The following is a 16,016-nucleotide window of genomic DNA, read 5'->3' as shown; positions in this document are numbered from 1 at the left end:
ACCTTGGGTTAAGTGGCAATCCAGACATGTGCTGGAACCAGTTCTAAGCAATTATTGTTAAATTTTCATTGTAACACATTTCAGAAATGAGCAAATTGAATCTTTTAGGGATTGATTTATTTTGTTGGTGGTGGTTGTTTCAAGACAAGAAAGTGATGGAGAAAATGTGAATACATTTTAGAGAGGGCTGTTAAAAGTTTAAAGGACCATGCTCACTTTGGTAACACATATACTAAAATTTGAATGATACAGAGATTAGCATGGCCCCTGTGCAAGAATGACATGCAAATTCTTTAAGCTTTCCATATTTAAAAAAAAAGAAATTTAATAGAACCTTTTGTAAAATAATCAGTAGAATGTCTAGTTTTTTTTAAATGACAAACCTAAATTGTTTTCTTTTTTCTTTTAATTTTTTCCAGATTATACATAGGTACAATTTTCAATAATTGCTTTCTGGTATTTTGTAATTGACATTCTCTCTCCCTCCCACCATTCCCTCTTTCCCAAGACAGCAAGTAATATTATATAGGTACTACATGTGTTATAAAGTTTATACTTTTCTATGTCCATCATGCTATGACAGAAGATATACATCTTTTACACTATGGAAAAATTCATGGGGGAAATAAAGTGAAAAATACCATGCTTTTAATCTCTTTTCAAATTTTATCAGTTCTTTCTATGACAGTGAATAGCTATTTTTGTCAAGTATCCCTTGGAACTGTCCTGGATCCTTGCATTGCTAGTAATAGTTAACTCATTCACAATTGATCCTTGTACATTATTGCTGTTACTCTGCCCAGTGGTCTCCTTTACATATCCTCGCCATTTCACTTTGTGTTTCTTCATATAAGTTTTTTCCAGGCTTTTTTTTGTGATGATCTTATTTATCATTTCTTATGGCACAACAGTATTCCATTGCGATCATATACCACAACTTGTTTAACCATTCTCCAATTCATAGGCATGCCTTCAGTTTCTAATCTTTGCCACCACAAAAAGAACTGCATCAATATTTTTTATACAAGTAGGTCCTTTTCCCCTGTCTTTGATCTTTTAGGAATATAAACATAGTTGTAGTGTTTCTGGGTCAAACAGTGTGTATGGTTGAATGGCCCTTTGGCCAGGGTTTCAATTTGCTCTCCATCACAGTTGTGTCAATTCACAGCTCCATAAAATTATATTAATGTCCCAGTTTTACCATATTCCATCTAATATTTATCATTTTTCTTTTTTTGTTTTTGTTGTTAATATTAGTCAGTCTGATAGGTGTGAGGTGTTACCTTATATTTGTTTTAATTTGCATTTCTCTAGTAGTGATTTTGAACATTTTTTCATATGACTAAAGATAGTTTAAATATCTTCAACAGAGAATAACTGGCTCATATCTTTTGGCCACTAGACAATTGAGGAATGCATTTCACTTTTATAAATTTTATTCCATTCTCTATATTTGAGAGATTAGGCTTTTGCCAGGGAAACTTGCTATAAAATTTTTCCTCAGTTTATGATTTCCCTTCTCATTTTGGTTGCATTTATTTTGTTTATGCAAAAACATTTTTGTCATTTAATCTTGGTATAGGATGAAGATGATGATCTAAACTTAATTTTCCCACACTGTTTCCCAATTTTCCCAGCAGTTTTTGTCAAATAGTGCGTTCAAGTCCCAAAAGCTGGTGTGTTTATGTTTATTGAACAATAGCTTGCTGAAGTAATTTATCCCTAGTCTATTCCACTGATCCTCTCTTCTGTCTCTTAGCCAGTGCCATAATGTTTTGGTGACCACTGCTTTATAGTACAGTTTAAGATCTGGTACTGCTAGGCTCCCATACTTCACATTTTTTTTCATTATTTCCCTTAATAGTCTTGATCTCTTGTTTTTCCTGATGATCTTTATTATAATTTTTTCTAATTGTATAAAAAAGTTTTTTGGTAGTTTGATAGGTATGACACTAAATAAGTAGATTGCTTTGTATAGGATTGTCATTTTTATTATGTTAGCTTGGAAAGAACAGAATTATAACCCAGGTTCTTTGTCTTCAATTCTTACCTGTACACATGTGGCATGTTATGTAAATTAGACCATGCCTTATTTATATTTCCATACCCCCAAAACAAAATGCCTTATATTTATTTGCTGCATTATATATATGCATATATATTTAATATGTAATAAAGTATTAACATTTCCAAATCTAAGGAAATAACCCAGCTTTTACAGAGCTCGGGAAGAAAAAAAAAGAGGTTGGGACAGAGAATTATTTATAGGCATTTCAGTATACAATCATGGTAATAGCCTCACTAGGCAGTTATTTGCTTCATAGTCCCAAACAGTTTTCATCCTGGCTTTTCCTCAGGTCCCTTTTGCTCTGTCCTCCTGTCTACTTATGTGTGACTTTCTATTTATCCTGTTTTTCCCATGGTAATTTATATGTAAGCCTAGGTGTATTTCTCCCTACCTTATATATCAGTGGTTCCCAAAATTTTTTGGCCTACTGCCACTTTTCCAGAAAAACTATTACTAAGCGTATCTTGTCACATACTATCACTGCCTGCTAACAGTTATTCATTGCCCCCAAATGCACCTTTGGCCATCACCACTCTCCTGGATCACTGCAGCACCCACCAGGGGGCAGTAGCACCCACTTTGGGAATCACTATTATATATGATCCTTCTTGCAAGACTCAGTTCAGCTTCTGTGTAATTATGAGCTGAAATCTCAAAGAAGTTTATTTATTGTATATAAACTCTTTTTTCATATTAGTAAGATCATTCATTCACTGGGTGACAGGTAGATATAATATACTCTTAGGAGGGGAAAGATATTAAAGTTCAAGAAAGTATAATATCACTTCATACTATTTTTCTGACTCAGGCCCCATATTCCATTGGCATTTCAAGTTTACATTCATATTTTTTGCAATCGTGGGAATTCTTTTGTCATTTCTATCAGCAAATCTCAATTAAACTGACAATTATATTTCTAGTATTTATCCTTTAACTCTGGCGTTCCTTCACCCATCCCAGCTCTTTTTCTCTTTCCCCCTTCTCATATTTTTCTTGACATTTTGTCACATTTCAAATCAAGTAAAAATCTTAGGGCATAACACATTTATCTATAAGCTTCATAAAGCCATATAATGGATAGGGATTGGATCTGTGATTTCATTAGAAGAAATACTCAAGATGAGGAAAGATAGAGCAGTGGATAAAGCAGTGGTCATGCGTTCAAGAAGACCTATATTCAAATCCAGCCTTAAACACTGGCTCTCTGACCCTAGGGAAGTGACTTAAACTTTCTTTGCCTCATTTTTTCATCTGTAAAATGGAGATACTGACAGATGTCAGGAATAAACACTGGTGCCAGAATTACTGTGAAGAAAAATAATATAATATTTTAATGTATTTTGCAAATCATAAAGAGCTATGAATCTGTTAACTTATTATTAATATAAATCAGCACCTTCTATGAATTTTACATTCTTAGAGAGTTATTCAGAGCACTAGGAGATAAAATGACTTCACTGAATTCATACAGGCAGATCATGTCAAATTTGGGCCATGAATGCGTGTCTTCCAGATTACAAGGCTAGTTTTCTACCTACTATGCCTACATATCAGGAAACATAGCTATGTAATTTCTACATATACAAAACGATTCTAAACAATGGCAATAACTCTAGAAAACTCTTGAGAGTTATGGAAATTATGTCATTTAATGTCATTTAATGTGTCAAAGATTGGTCCAGTAATATTTTGAATGTTTCTATTATCTGTTGAACAGATTTTACATCAAAATCTTGCAGAGCACTTAATATTTTTATTAAGCTTTCCCAAGAATGAAAAAAAAATTGTTTGTTTTCCCTTAAAGGAAGGGGAATGAGGATAGAATGTGTTTTTCTTTAAGCTCTTTATTTGTCTGAACATTCATTCATTCATAGCTCTTTTTTTTTAAAGAGGAATGAAGAATTTTTCTCATAATTGCAGACTGTACATCTTTTAGGGGAGAGATATGTATATATGTGTGTGGGGTGAATATGGAAGAGAAGAAAAGTAGGAACAGAGCTGCACTGGTACAGTGGTAAGGAATCTGCTCCTTAAAACAGAATTATCAAAGATAAAATGCCAGTGCCCTTGTGCAGGAGGTGAGGATATGTGTGACCAGTTTGTGAATGATTCTCAGGAAGTTTGTGCAAAGTTCGGCATTGTCAGAATATAACCCTGTCCTAAAACTATGCTACCTATGTGCACATTCACAGAGCTATCATCTATCTATCTATCTATCTATTTATCTATCTATCTATCTATCTATCTATCTATCTATCTATCTATCTAACTATCTATCTATCTATCTATGTATACTTTATAGCCTTCTACATGGAGAAATGAGATGAAGACTTTCAACAGTTTTTCTTCATGCTTTGAGCTTATGAAATTGTCCTTGTATGTAGTTACGTATCTTCCAACCAGTAGAAAGACATTCAAATACAAATTTCAGGAATCACTTCTTTATACTGAAGGTAATTTATAGAAAGCTATAGAAAAAAATCACCCCAAGGCACAGCAGGAAATTTCTTTGTGCAAACCAGGGTACATGACTATCATTTCTACATATTTTGAACTTTTTTATAAGCTATAATAAAAAGAGCTTGTTTTCAAATATTCTCCTTTTATTTTTCTTTCATATCTGCTTCCTGCAGTGAGCAGAGTTCTCTTAGACAATATTTTTTTCTGCATTTCACCTGGATGCACTATTAATAGCCACACATCATTTCAGTCATAATTGTTCTGATACATATTATGAACTTATCCCATTATTCTTGTCAGCCTGTCTCCTGATGAGTTGCAAATGTGGCAACTAAGAATAAAGAAGGCTGTGTTTTGTTTGTTTGTTTTCTAAAATGGAATCTCAGGCACAAAATTGATCAAATTCAATCAGGCATTCTTACTCCTTATGTAGACATATTGGGTTACTATAAATTTTCAAAGGCATTCCTACTGAGTTTTCAGTGAACTGAAGATGAGTCTGGATGAAGTGAATTCTCTTTACTAGCAATAGCTCATACTATCCTTAATCATTTTGATAACAGTAACTATTGTTGTTCTGTTGTTTCTGTCATCCAATGCTTCATGACCCCATTTGGAATTTTCTTGGCAAAGATACTAGAGTGGCTTGCCATTTCCTTCTCCAGCTCACTTTATAAATGAGAAAACTGAGGCAAACAGGATTAAATGACTTTCCCAGGGTCACACAGATAGTACATATCTGAGTCCAGATTAGCACTCATATCCTTCTGACCCCAGAAGTAGTGATTTATCCACTGTGCCACATAGCTACCCCATTTTACATATAACATTTTTTTTTAATTTTCTAAATTGGTTGGGGTTTTTTTTGGATTTTCATATCTCACTTGTCTTACAAAAATTGTGTGACATCAGTAGATCTAGTATTATAGATTTTGAAACTAAACAAAGAAGTAGCATGGCATTTTGATATTAGATTCTGTGACCTTGAACAAGTGATTTAAAATTCCTGGGCCTCACTTTTCTCAGAAACTAGGAGGACTCCAATTCTTACTTTTTAACACTTAATTCTTTGGAATACAACATCCTATCTGCTTACTAGGATTAACATATTAAACAGCTATTTAGGAAATAGTTTTACTTTCTATGTGCTGGTAAAATATTTTTCCAAAAATAAATTAAGCTTCCCTCTATAATTTCCATATATCCTTAACAGTAAATGAATTACCTCATCTGGGCCATGGATAAGAATTGTGTGGCATATACTATAATAACTGAAACATGATATTTTGAGAGTTTGATCCATGAGAGGGACTATGGAATAGATAAAGAGAAAGGCATTGGAGTAGAATGAAAAGAGTGCTAGATTTTGAGACAAAGAACCAGAGTTGAAATCCCAGCTCTCTTAGTCTCCTATTAACCAATAATGTGACCAATCTCTTAATATAACTAGGCCTGAATTTCCTAATAAGCAAAGTAAGGGAATGATATTAGGTGATCTCTAAAATCTCATTCTGTAAAATGCAAGAGATATTACAAAGAATGAATGTACAAGATTGTTGACTATATGATGACAGAAGGAAAGAAAAAGTCAAAGATAAGTTGATAGTTTCCAACCTGAGTGACTATGAGAATGATAATTTCATTCATAGAAATAAACACCTAGAAGAAGGAGCTGGATTAAACTAAATTCAAGAATAATTGAATAATCTACCAAGTATAAGAATTGGAGCAGCTAGATTATATAGTGGATAGAGTGCCAGGCCTGAAATCAAGAAGACTCATCTTTTTAAGTTCAAATGCAGCCTCAGACATTTACTACATGTGTGACCCTGAGCACTTAACCCTGTTTTTTAATCAGTTTCTTCATCTGTAAAATGAGCTGGAGAAGGAAATGATAAACCACTCTAACATCTATGCCAAGAAAATCCCAAATGGAGTGGGAAGAGCCTGAAAGAGCTGAACAACAAATGTACAAGGAAAGACTTTTTGCTTGGAAATATGAATGGAAAGGTTTTTTGACACTGCTGCCATGGAACCTACATTCTATTGAGGGATGCAAAATAGTTAAAGAAAGTAAATACAAGTAAATCTGAGCAGGGAAAAATGCTTACCCATTTCCCCAGAAGTGACCTGTGAACTGAGCCTTGAAGGAAGCTAGGCCTTTTAAAAACAAAGGAGAAGAAGGAATGTTTTCTGGCACAGAGGAAGGCTGAATTTGAGGGAATTTGTTAGGTTTCTCTTTCAAATAAAAGCAGCCTAACCCTAATTTAGTTCAACCCTTATTATTTTCTTTTTATATTCATTTTATTTGTTATTTGTTTTAGTTGTCTTAAAGAATTCTACCCCAACATTATATTTGTTAGTCTTTGATCATTTCCCTTTCCTGCTCATTTCTGAAGGGTACAGGGAATGAATCTGTCTGAGGTTTCTTAGCTAACTAGTACAACTGACTATGAAGATACATATAATTGGAGAATAATTATATATTACCATGTGTAAGGACAAGGATGGGCTGAAAAGCAGCCTGATAGAATGTTGGCATCTTGGATGAGTGACATGAAGAGTTGGTTGGAGGAAGCAAAGGATTGTGGGAGAGATTCCAGGAATAGGGGTTTGGGATTGGAGGAGCATCGAAGAGTGAGGTGTGGAGAATGGAGTCCTGGCTGATTCGAGAGCCATATCTTAGGATTTCTGAACTCTGTTATTGTCAATAACCTGCTATTTCCTGATTACCATCTCAACCATCCACAGGAGATTGAGTTCTCCAGACCTGAGAGGTCTAGGACTCTCTGAGTGGACCCTGGTTAGACTTTGTATATACCTTGCAGTACATAAGACCCAACTTTGTGTTTATAGCTTAGATTTGTGATGAGATTTAATTAGAAGAGACAGGACAGTGAACCTCTGAGTCAAGCCCAATTTTGGCTTCTCAGGGGGAAGGACCATGGGCTTAAGTTTTTAGGGATCCCCCCTTGATTCCTCTGTCCTCTCCCTTCTCCAGCTACCTCATTCATCTACAAAATAAACCAATTCAAAGTGAGATCAAGGAAGAATCATTACAGGAGGCAAAGAGGGGAAAGGGGTTTGAACAGCTGCTCTGCTCATGCTTCATTTGAGTGAAACCCCCTCACTCATTGGCCGTGCAGGAGGCTTCTGTAGGGAGAGGGTCCATGCTTAATCGAACAGCGTTACCACCCACCTCTCCAAATAGAAAAGCCTTCCCTTTACCATCCAGGGCCTGCTCCTGTTCTCTGGACATCCACCATGTCCAGAGGTGGACAACCACCTCTATTTTCTTTAGTAAAAGTATATTAAGAGGGGAAGTGACAAACATTCAGATTCAGGTCCATCACTCTCTCCAACACAAATCCTCACAAATATACCTATTTTTAAAGTTGGAAGAGCCAATCTTGGTATATTTCCTACAAGAATTTACAAAATAAAATCTATTTTAAAAGAAAAGCCTCTGTGGGAACCTGGTGGTAGCCATCTTTGATACAGCAAGCAAGTGGGACCCTAAATCTATCTAACAACAGATACAACCAGTAGGAAGCTGCTTGCTCCTAAGGGAGGGGCTGCTCATTAAAGACATAATAGTAAACGCATGCTCAACAAGATTTTTACCTATGAAAACCATTCTCGGTAGAACTTTGTTACAATGAGTCTGAGTGCTATGATGTACAACTTGTGGTATATACTATACAATTTATGGATGGTAGTAATCACAGAATACGTGTTAAACCTGATAATATTATATGACAATTACAATTGGTTGAAGATAGAACTGGGACATCTGTGTTCCTATATCCAGCTATTTTTGCAGTGATAATATCCTTCCTAGAGTTCTATTAGGCATTGAAAAGACTGATCCAGAAGATCTTGGGCAGTAACCTAAATGGAGATGATAGCAATGTATTGATTTTAACATTGAAAAAAGGAAATTGAACAGCGGAAAGAAATAGACAACTTAAAGAAGAGAAAGATAACAAACACAGAGAAACAATGCAAATGGCCACACAGACAAATGACAATGGCAAGCAAGCAAAACCACAAAACAGAGAAGGGGCTGAGGCAACTATTCCAATTCTGCCAATCTGGGACCTCTGCTATAAGTGTGCTTGTATTTGGAATTTGTGTAAGTGTTATTGTAGAACCTCTTCTTGCTTTTGTTTTTCAGGTCCAATTGGGCTTTGAAATGAGAGAATCTCACTATGTGCCCAAGCTTCCCACACAAAAAACACCTCTTGATATTATTATTTGCTTGTCTGTTTTGTTGGTACTGATTTGGGGGCTTGTATGTTCATAAGGTTACAAGATTCCTTATCTCATCTATCTCTTTTTGCTTTATTGTTGACCTAGCCTCTTGTAATTGTTCCTTAAGTTCTTTAATGACCAATATCCCAGCAATACCCCTTACATCCCAGTGTTACCTTCTTTTACATCATAAAGTTATTCATCCTTATGGATATTTTACCATCCAAATAAACATAAAAACAAATGTTACTTATATGTGGTTGCTATTAGAAAGGGCCCTTGTCGATGTGTTTTATGAATAAATAAGTTATTTCTATCACATTCATCATAAGTTTTGCTCAGAAATAGAAAATGGCTTTCAAATTATCAACTGACCATTAGATTAGTAAAGTATTTCTCTTTTTAGAAAGTCTTCTATATAGAATCAGCACTAGCATCTGGAAAAGTATATTATAACACTATTTATATGCTAAAAGTTATAGCTACTTTAATTAATGGGTTTGCTGGGGTTTTATGTTTCTCCAGTGGAAAATGTCTTTGTTTTTCATTTTTTCAAGTTTTATTAATGACCTTCAAGCAATCCTCTCATTTCATGATGAGTCTCTTAGATTTCAACAATAGATGTTTTACTTGTAATAAATGTAGTCAAGCAAAATAAATCCAAATGATTCCATGTCTAACAGCATATACCTTGTTCTGCCCCTATTATGTACCACATTAATGATGAAAGCCAAGAAGTATGTTTCATTGTCATGACCTAAAGCCACCATTAATGACTACAATGTTCAGAATTTTTAGCTTTCAGTGTTTTACTTTCTATTATTTAGTAATCATGCCATTTGATTTCCTGATTCTGCTTCCTTTCCTCTGTGTCTTCTTACCAATCTTTACAGTTAATTTATTATAAAATAATAATATCCTATTATATTTGTAAAATGCAGTTTGTTCAACTACTTTCCAATTATATTTTTTACAGACACATCCCTTCTAGTTTATTTTTTCTGTTAAAGCAATTGTTATAAATATTTCTGCATAGTTCCCTCTGTCTTTCTGTTCCCCCACCCCACCCCAATCAGAATAGAGTGCCAGACCTGGAGTTAGAAAGACCCATCTTCTTGAATTTGTATCTGGACTCAGATACTAGCTATATGACCCTGGGCAAGTCATTTAACCCTTCTTGTTTCAGTTCCTCATCTATAAAATGAGCAGGAGCATGATATGCCAAAGAACTCTAGTATCATTGACAAGAAAACCCCAAATGGAGTCATGAAGAGTGAGATAGGACTAAAAGATGACTGAACAATATAGTGTTAAATTTTCAGCTTTGTTTTAGGGGTCGTTCTTGAATCTAAGCAAAAGATTGGCAAATATGTATCTGCTGCTTGTTCTTATTTCTAGGCAAGAACAATTCTATGACCTAAAATATAACATAAGGAAATAAATCACTTTAAGAGGAATATTTTAGAATTCTTTGAAATAAATGTCAAGAAAACAATAAACTTGAAGTAATATTAATAATGGGAAGCAGTTATTAGAAAATTCATGAATTAGAATTACATTTACAGGGGGCAGCTGGGTAGCTCAGTGGATTGAGAGCCAGGCCTAGAGATGGGAGGTCCTAGGTTCAAATCCGGCCTCAGACACTTCCCATCTGTGTGACCCTGGGCAAGTCACTTGACCCCCATTGCCTACCCTTACCACTCTTCCACCTATGAGTCAATACACAGAAGTTAAGGGTTTAAAATTTAAAAAAAAAAAAGAATTACATTTACAAATTTATTATCAACCACAACCATTTCCATTTTTAATCCAAGTCTTCTCAATTTATTATATGCAAGAGATAGCTAGGTGATATTATGGTTAGAAAACAGGACTTAAAGACCAGAAGATCTGCTTTACATCCTATCTTAGACATTTACTAGCTCTATGATACTAAGTAAGTCACAATTTTCTTTGTGATTCAATTTCACCATCTGTAAAATGGGAACAATTATAGGACGTAAGTCACAGGATTGTTATGAAGATCAAAAGTAACATATTTAAAGTGCTTTATAAACCCTTTAGTGTTGTGCATATGCTAGCTTTTATTATTAGCATTATTTTCCCCAGCTAATAAAATAAGAAGTAATTGGATTTCACATACATATGAAATGAATATTATTTAATTGTCCTACATGGGGCTTTTCCACAGTCAACATTTCTAGAGAAGAACAATTTTTGTTAAGGCAAGGCTGGCTGGCATCTGCAAATGACTGTCCTTGCCAACAGAACTACAGGCAGAACCTTTAAAAATATGCTCCTAGATATTACCTCCAAAAAATCTCTTAAGAATGGCAAAACCATAAATAGCTTAATTTTAAAGTTGTTGAAACTGGAAGCTATCAAGTAAGACTTCTTTCTTCTTAATATTCCACCTAGACCAGTGATATCAAACCTTTTAGAGACTGAGTGCCCAAACTGTAAATGTCACACTACATATGAACCACCCTCTTACCCCAGACAGTGGAGTGCTCCCATTGGGATGCTGGACAGAGGGGTGGATGATGTTAGAAATGTCCACAGGTGCACATAAAGAGGGAGAAGGGAGCAGCCATCTCCATCAGGCATGCCACTGTTTTGCCAACATGGACCTAGACTATTCACCTAGATAGATTCAAACATACTGAAAAATTAGTTGTTCTGTTTACTTCAGATTTTCTATCCAGCTCCCTGTGCACCAGGGAAATGCTCAGAAAAGTCCATCAATATATGACAAAGTCAATGAAGTAAAAACTTAATATTTTCATAATATCTAATTCTACCTTAGATATATAGATACCTGTAAAATAAGCATGGAACTTGTATATAATGAGAGTTTAATAAATGCTTGTTGGATTGGAATGATTTGCATATTACTTGTATCCATTGTATGATTGTTCATGTCTCAATTCATGGAGCTCTATTCATTATCTTTCTGAAATGTTACCTTAATTCTTAATGCTTCTAATATTTATTTTTAATAGGTAATGGATTAGGAATCAGAATCGTAGGTGGCAAAGAAATCCCAGGAAGTAGTGGAGAAATTGGAGCCTATATTGCCAAGATCCTCCCGGGTGGAAGTGCAGAGCAGACAGGAAAACTTATGGAAGGTAAGAAAAAATAAATTCAGTTAAAGTACCAGAAGTCCAGGTTTTATATATAAATTTTATATATCATTATTTTGATGAATGAGTTTTAATGGCATTTCATTTACTTTGTCTTTGATATTTATTTGTTTTGTGAAATTATAGTTATTCTATTTTGATTCTTTAAAAGTATCTTTATAATATCACTATATTTATTGTTTTCAATTTCATTTTTCCATTTTGATATCTGGTTAGCCATTTGAAAATATTGTTTTATTTGGAAAAATCTAGTTATTTTAACTTAATTATGCTTTGTGAACAATTTTCCAAAATGATTTGGGATTTACTATTGTTATGGAATAAAAAGGAAATATATAAGAAGGGCAGTTAATCAATGAGGCTTGTACTTGAGGGCACTGGGTTGTATCAGCTGGATCTTTCAGGCAGAGAGGCTATCTCTACAATATAAGATGAATTGGGTCAACCAGAGATTGTATGGGTCTGGCTGAAAGTTTTATTCAGCCACCTGCTGTTATTCTAAGCTCCCTTGAAGGGAGGAGTAAAGAGCCCCTCCCTTCTGGAGAACAAATCCCAACCTATAGGAAGTGAAAGCTGGCCACTTCCTGCCCAAGATGGATGCCTGGTTTAACCCTCAAGAAAATAAAGAAAAGTTATTCCCTTTCTTCTTCAGCCTTTGCCCTACTAGTGGGAACAATGATATACAAAGAAGCTCTTTGTATAAAGCCAAAAGGGGTTTATAAATACCAAGGGTAAGCTGAGGGGAAAAGGAATTGAAGTCTGGTAACTGCTGGTAGGGGAGAAGCTGGTACTGGGGAAGGGTCACAGAAGAGGGGGTTAGACTGAGGGAGGCCTGCTCCCTCAGTCAGGGATAATTTCACTGCCCTGAGGTAATAAGGTTTATCAAATCACTAGATAAGGGGATGGCTTGATTTAGGTTGTCCTATCTGCCTATAGAAGCTAATTCCCCTGATCTCTACCCACCAAAATACTTCTCTCTCAGGGCCCAGTGGGGAAATCCAGGGATTAGCAAGATGTCAAGGGAGAGGTCAAGGGAAATCCAGCAAAGCCCAAAATGCCCCAAAAGCAAAAGGCCCTTCAGTTGGTACTCCAGGGATATTTGTAGACCAGCTCTAACAGTTTTCCCATGATTGCAGCACCCTGGGTGGGCCAACATTGTATTCCCTCTAACTGCCAGGGGTTGCTACAGTTGGTTTGCAAATGCAAGGGATTTTTGCTGCAACCCTGCATTACTGATATTTCCATAAAGACCAAAAAGAAGTAAATGCTATTACCGTTACAATAGTCAGAAATACGTGGCAACTTTGGAACTAGAAAACTTCCTAGGTATTTATTAATTTTCCTGGTTTTAAAGATAATTGTGCCTCTTTACATCTTTAGAGTCTTCAAGTTATAATTATGGTAATTATAGAATATAGCTAATGGGCCATTATATTTGTATTCCATGTTCATAAATATATGTACACTTACATGTGTATATTGTATATATTCTTTGTGGAAGAGTTTAGCAGGATTCTATAAACATTAGGTATAAATTTCCAATTGTAACTTTGTAGTAAAATTAGGTTTCATTGGCAGTCAGGAAATATACAGTATATCAGCTTTTGGTTCTCAGTAATAAACATCATTCATCTAAGTTGTTAGGTATCTTTTATACTTTAGTGGTTATTTATTTGCATAATTTTTCTCCGTTATATCTTATGGTTCAATAGAAACTTATTTGTGGTTTTTCCCTAACACATTTTTCCCCCTCAAATACAACTCATCATTATTTTAGCAGAATGGGTATATTTGAATTCATCTGATTGGATATCATATTGGCTTGGTTCAAAGAGAGAATGAGAAGATATTGGAAAGGGGGTGTTTCCTGTGATGATAGAAATAGACTAGAAACAGTCTTTATTTAAGTCTTTATTTCTTAACTGGCTGTAAGCATGTTAGTAAGAGAGAAGATATTGGGTTAAAGGAAAAAGGTGAAAACTGTGGCAAGTAATCTGAAATTGGAGCTGTGAAATTCTATTACCCTTATATTCCTATTTTTCTACTTTGTCTTTTGCAAATGTAGATAAACTATATTTATAGAATAAATAAACCACATGTTAAGGATTTGTATTCCAGGATCTTTTTCTTATTGACATAGTCTAGAAAGGAATTTTTATGGCACATGTTATACAATGAATCAGTTACAATGTGCAATTTCATCATCACTGTGCAAGTCCTTACTGCCTTTTTGGCGTGAGAAATTTTAAAATGAATTCTATCTCTATTTTCATGATTTTGTATATAATTCTGAATAGTTAAAATGGAAATATATTTGGTCTTTTTTATCTATATTATCATTTCCATGTGTGTAATTATTTGCATTTAATTATAGGAAGTAGGAATGCAAAATTGGTATAAATATTAAGTCAGTAAGTAACCACTTATTAAGTACCTACTAGGTACCAAAGACACCTAGGTGGTACAGTGGATAAAGTGTTGGACCTGAAGTCAGAAAGACTGAACTCCCTAAGTTCAAATCTGGCCTCAAACACTTCCTAGCTATCTGACTTTGGGCAGATCACTTAATCTGATTTGTTCAATCCCTCCATAAGTAGGTCTGGAGAAGGAAATAGGAAGTCAGTCCAGGATCTTTGCCAAGAAAACTTAAAGTAGGGTCATAAAGAGTTGGACAAAATTGAAGAGACTGAACAACAACTCTGTGCCAGGCATTGTTTAAGTGCTGGGGATATAAAGAAACAAAAAATAATAATTCTTACCCTCAAGAAACTCAAACTAAATAGGGGAGACAAAAAGCAAACAAATATGTACAAATAAGCTGTATGCAGAAAAAATAGGAAATAATCAACTCAGGAAAGGCATTTAAAATTAAGAGGCATTTAGAAAGGCTCCAGGTAGAAGCCAATTTTTAGTTGGGACTTCCATGCATACAGGGAAGCTAGGAGGTAGAGAAAAAAAAGAGAATGCTCCAAGGATGGAAGACAACCAGGGAAAATGCTCAGAGCCAAGAAATGAAGAGTCTTGTTTGTGGAACACCAGGGAGGTCAGTATCACAGGATCAAAGATTACTTAGAAGTAGGGAGGTGGGAGGGGTATAAGAGATAAGAAGACTGGAAAAGTGAAAGGATTCAGAAGCAATGGAGCTAGGTTTTGAAGGATTTTGATCATCATGTAAAAGTTTTCATATTTAATTTTTGAGGTGTTCAGGATTCATTGGAGTTTATTGAGTTGAGGTGGTGATATAGTCAGAACTGTTTTTGGAAAATCACTTTGGTTGTTAAATGAAATGTGGACTAGAGTAAGGAGGGTTTTGAGGCAGGCAGACCAGCCAGTAGTCCATTTGAATAGTTCAGATGTGAGATGATAGGGGTCTATACCAAGATGATCAAAGGACAGAGGAAAAAAGGGACTTCTTGGAAAGGTGCTGCAAAAGGGAAATCAGCAGGATTTGGTTACAGTTTGACAGTAGTGGATGATGAATATTGAGAGGTCAAAGAGACCCAGGTTGCAAGCCTGGAGGATTATGTTTTTTCCTATGAATTTGAGAGGGATAATTGAAGTATAATTAAAAAGTCTAAGATTTTACAAGTTGTTAGAATTATTCACATATGGTTAAACATTTCCATTATTACTTTATATGTAGGACCAAGCAATCCCATTTACTGACAGCACTATATTTGTTTTTTGGCATTATTTTCAGGTTAATTCTTAAGAGCAGAGCGTTAGAAATTTTGAAACAAATCCAACTTTTGTTTCTCACTTGACTGTGACCTTTATGAGAGTGGGGCTAGGCTTTTGCCTTTCTTTTTTTCTCTAGTACCTGGTAAATAGTAACTACTTAATAAATGTTTTGGTAAGTGACTGGAACAAAAAGATTTCATTGAAATTTTGGAAGTCTTTTTGCAATGATGAAAACATTACTTCATGATTCAAATAGGATGTGTAGCACATAGTTATGTACTAAAGGACAAATCACTTTAGTACCAATTCCTAAATATTTCTGATTTCTAATAATTACCCAGTTTTTTCTATTTTTGTATGTTTGACAAGTGGTAGAGGGCAGTGTGAAGGAGATGAATAAAAACACACAA

The 16,016-nt window shown here is 34.9% G+C and overlaps 1 protein-coding gene and 1 non-coding gene across 2 annotated transcripts in view; both read left to right on the top strand.

Annotated features, from left to right (window-relative positions):
• Positions 1–16,016, top strand: part of PCLO (piccolo presynaptic cytomatrix protein) — a 555,993-nt gene that overhangs the window by 353,492 nt on the left and 186,485 nt on the right. The window contains exon 10 of the mRNA XM_044677248.1: positions 11,785–11,910. Coding sequence (XP_044533183.1) covers positions 11,785–11,910 — 126 coding nt within the window. The remainder of the gene's footprint in view (positions 1–11,784; positions 11,911–16,016) is intronic.
• LOC123250768 lies at positions 209–312 on the top strand. The gene has a single exon (XR_006506411.1). It is a non-coding gene; the product is annotated as a U6 spliceosomal RNA (small nuclear RNA).

This window comes from Gracilinanus agilis, chromosome 5, assembly GCF_016433145.1.
Source record: "Gracilinanus agilis isolate LMUSP501 chromosome 5, AgileGrace, whole genome shotgun sequence".
Taxonomy (NCBI): Eukaryota; Metazoa; Chordata; class Mammalia; order Didelphimorphia; family Didelphidae; genus Gracilinanus; species Gracilinanus agilis.
This window is presented reverse-complemented; position numbering and strand designations above follow the sequence as displayed.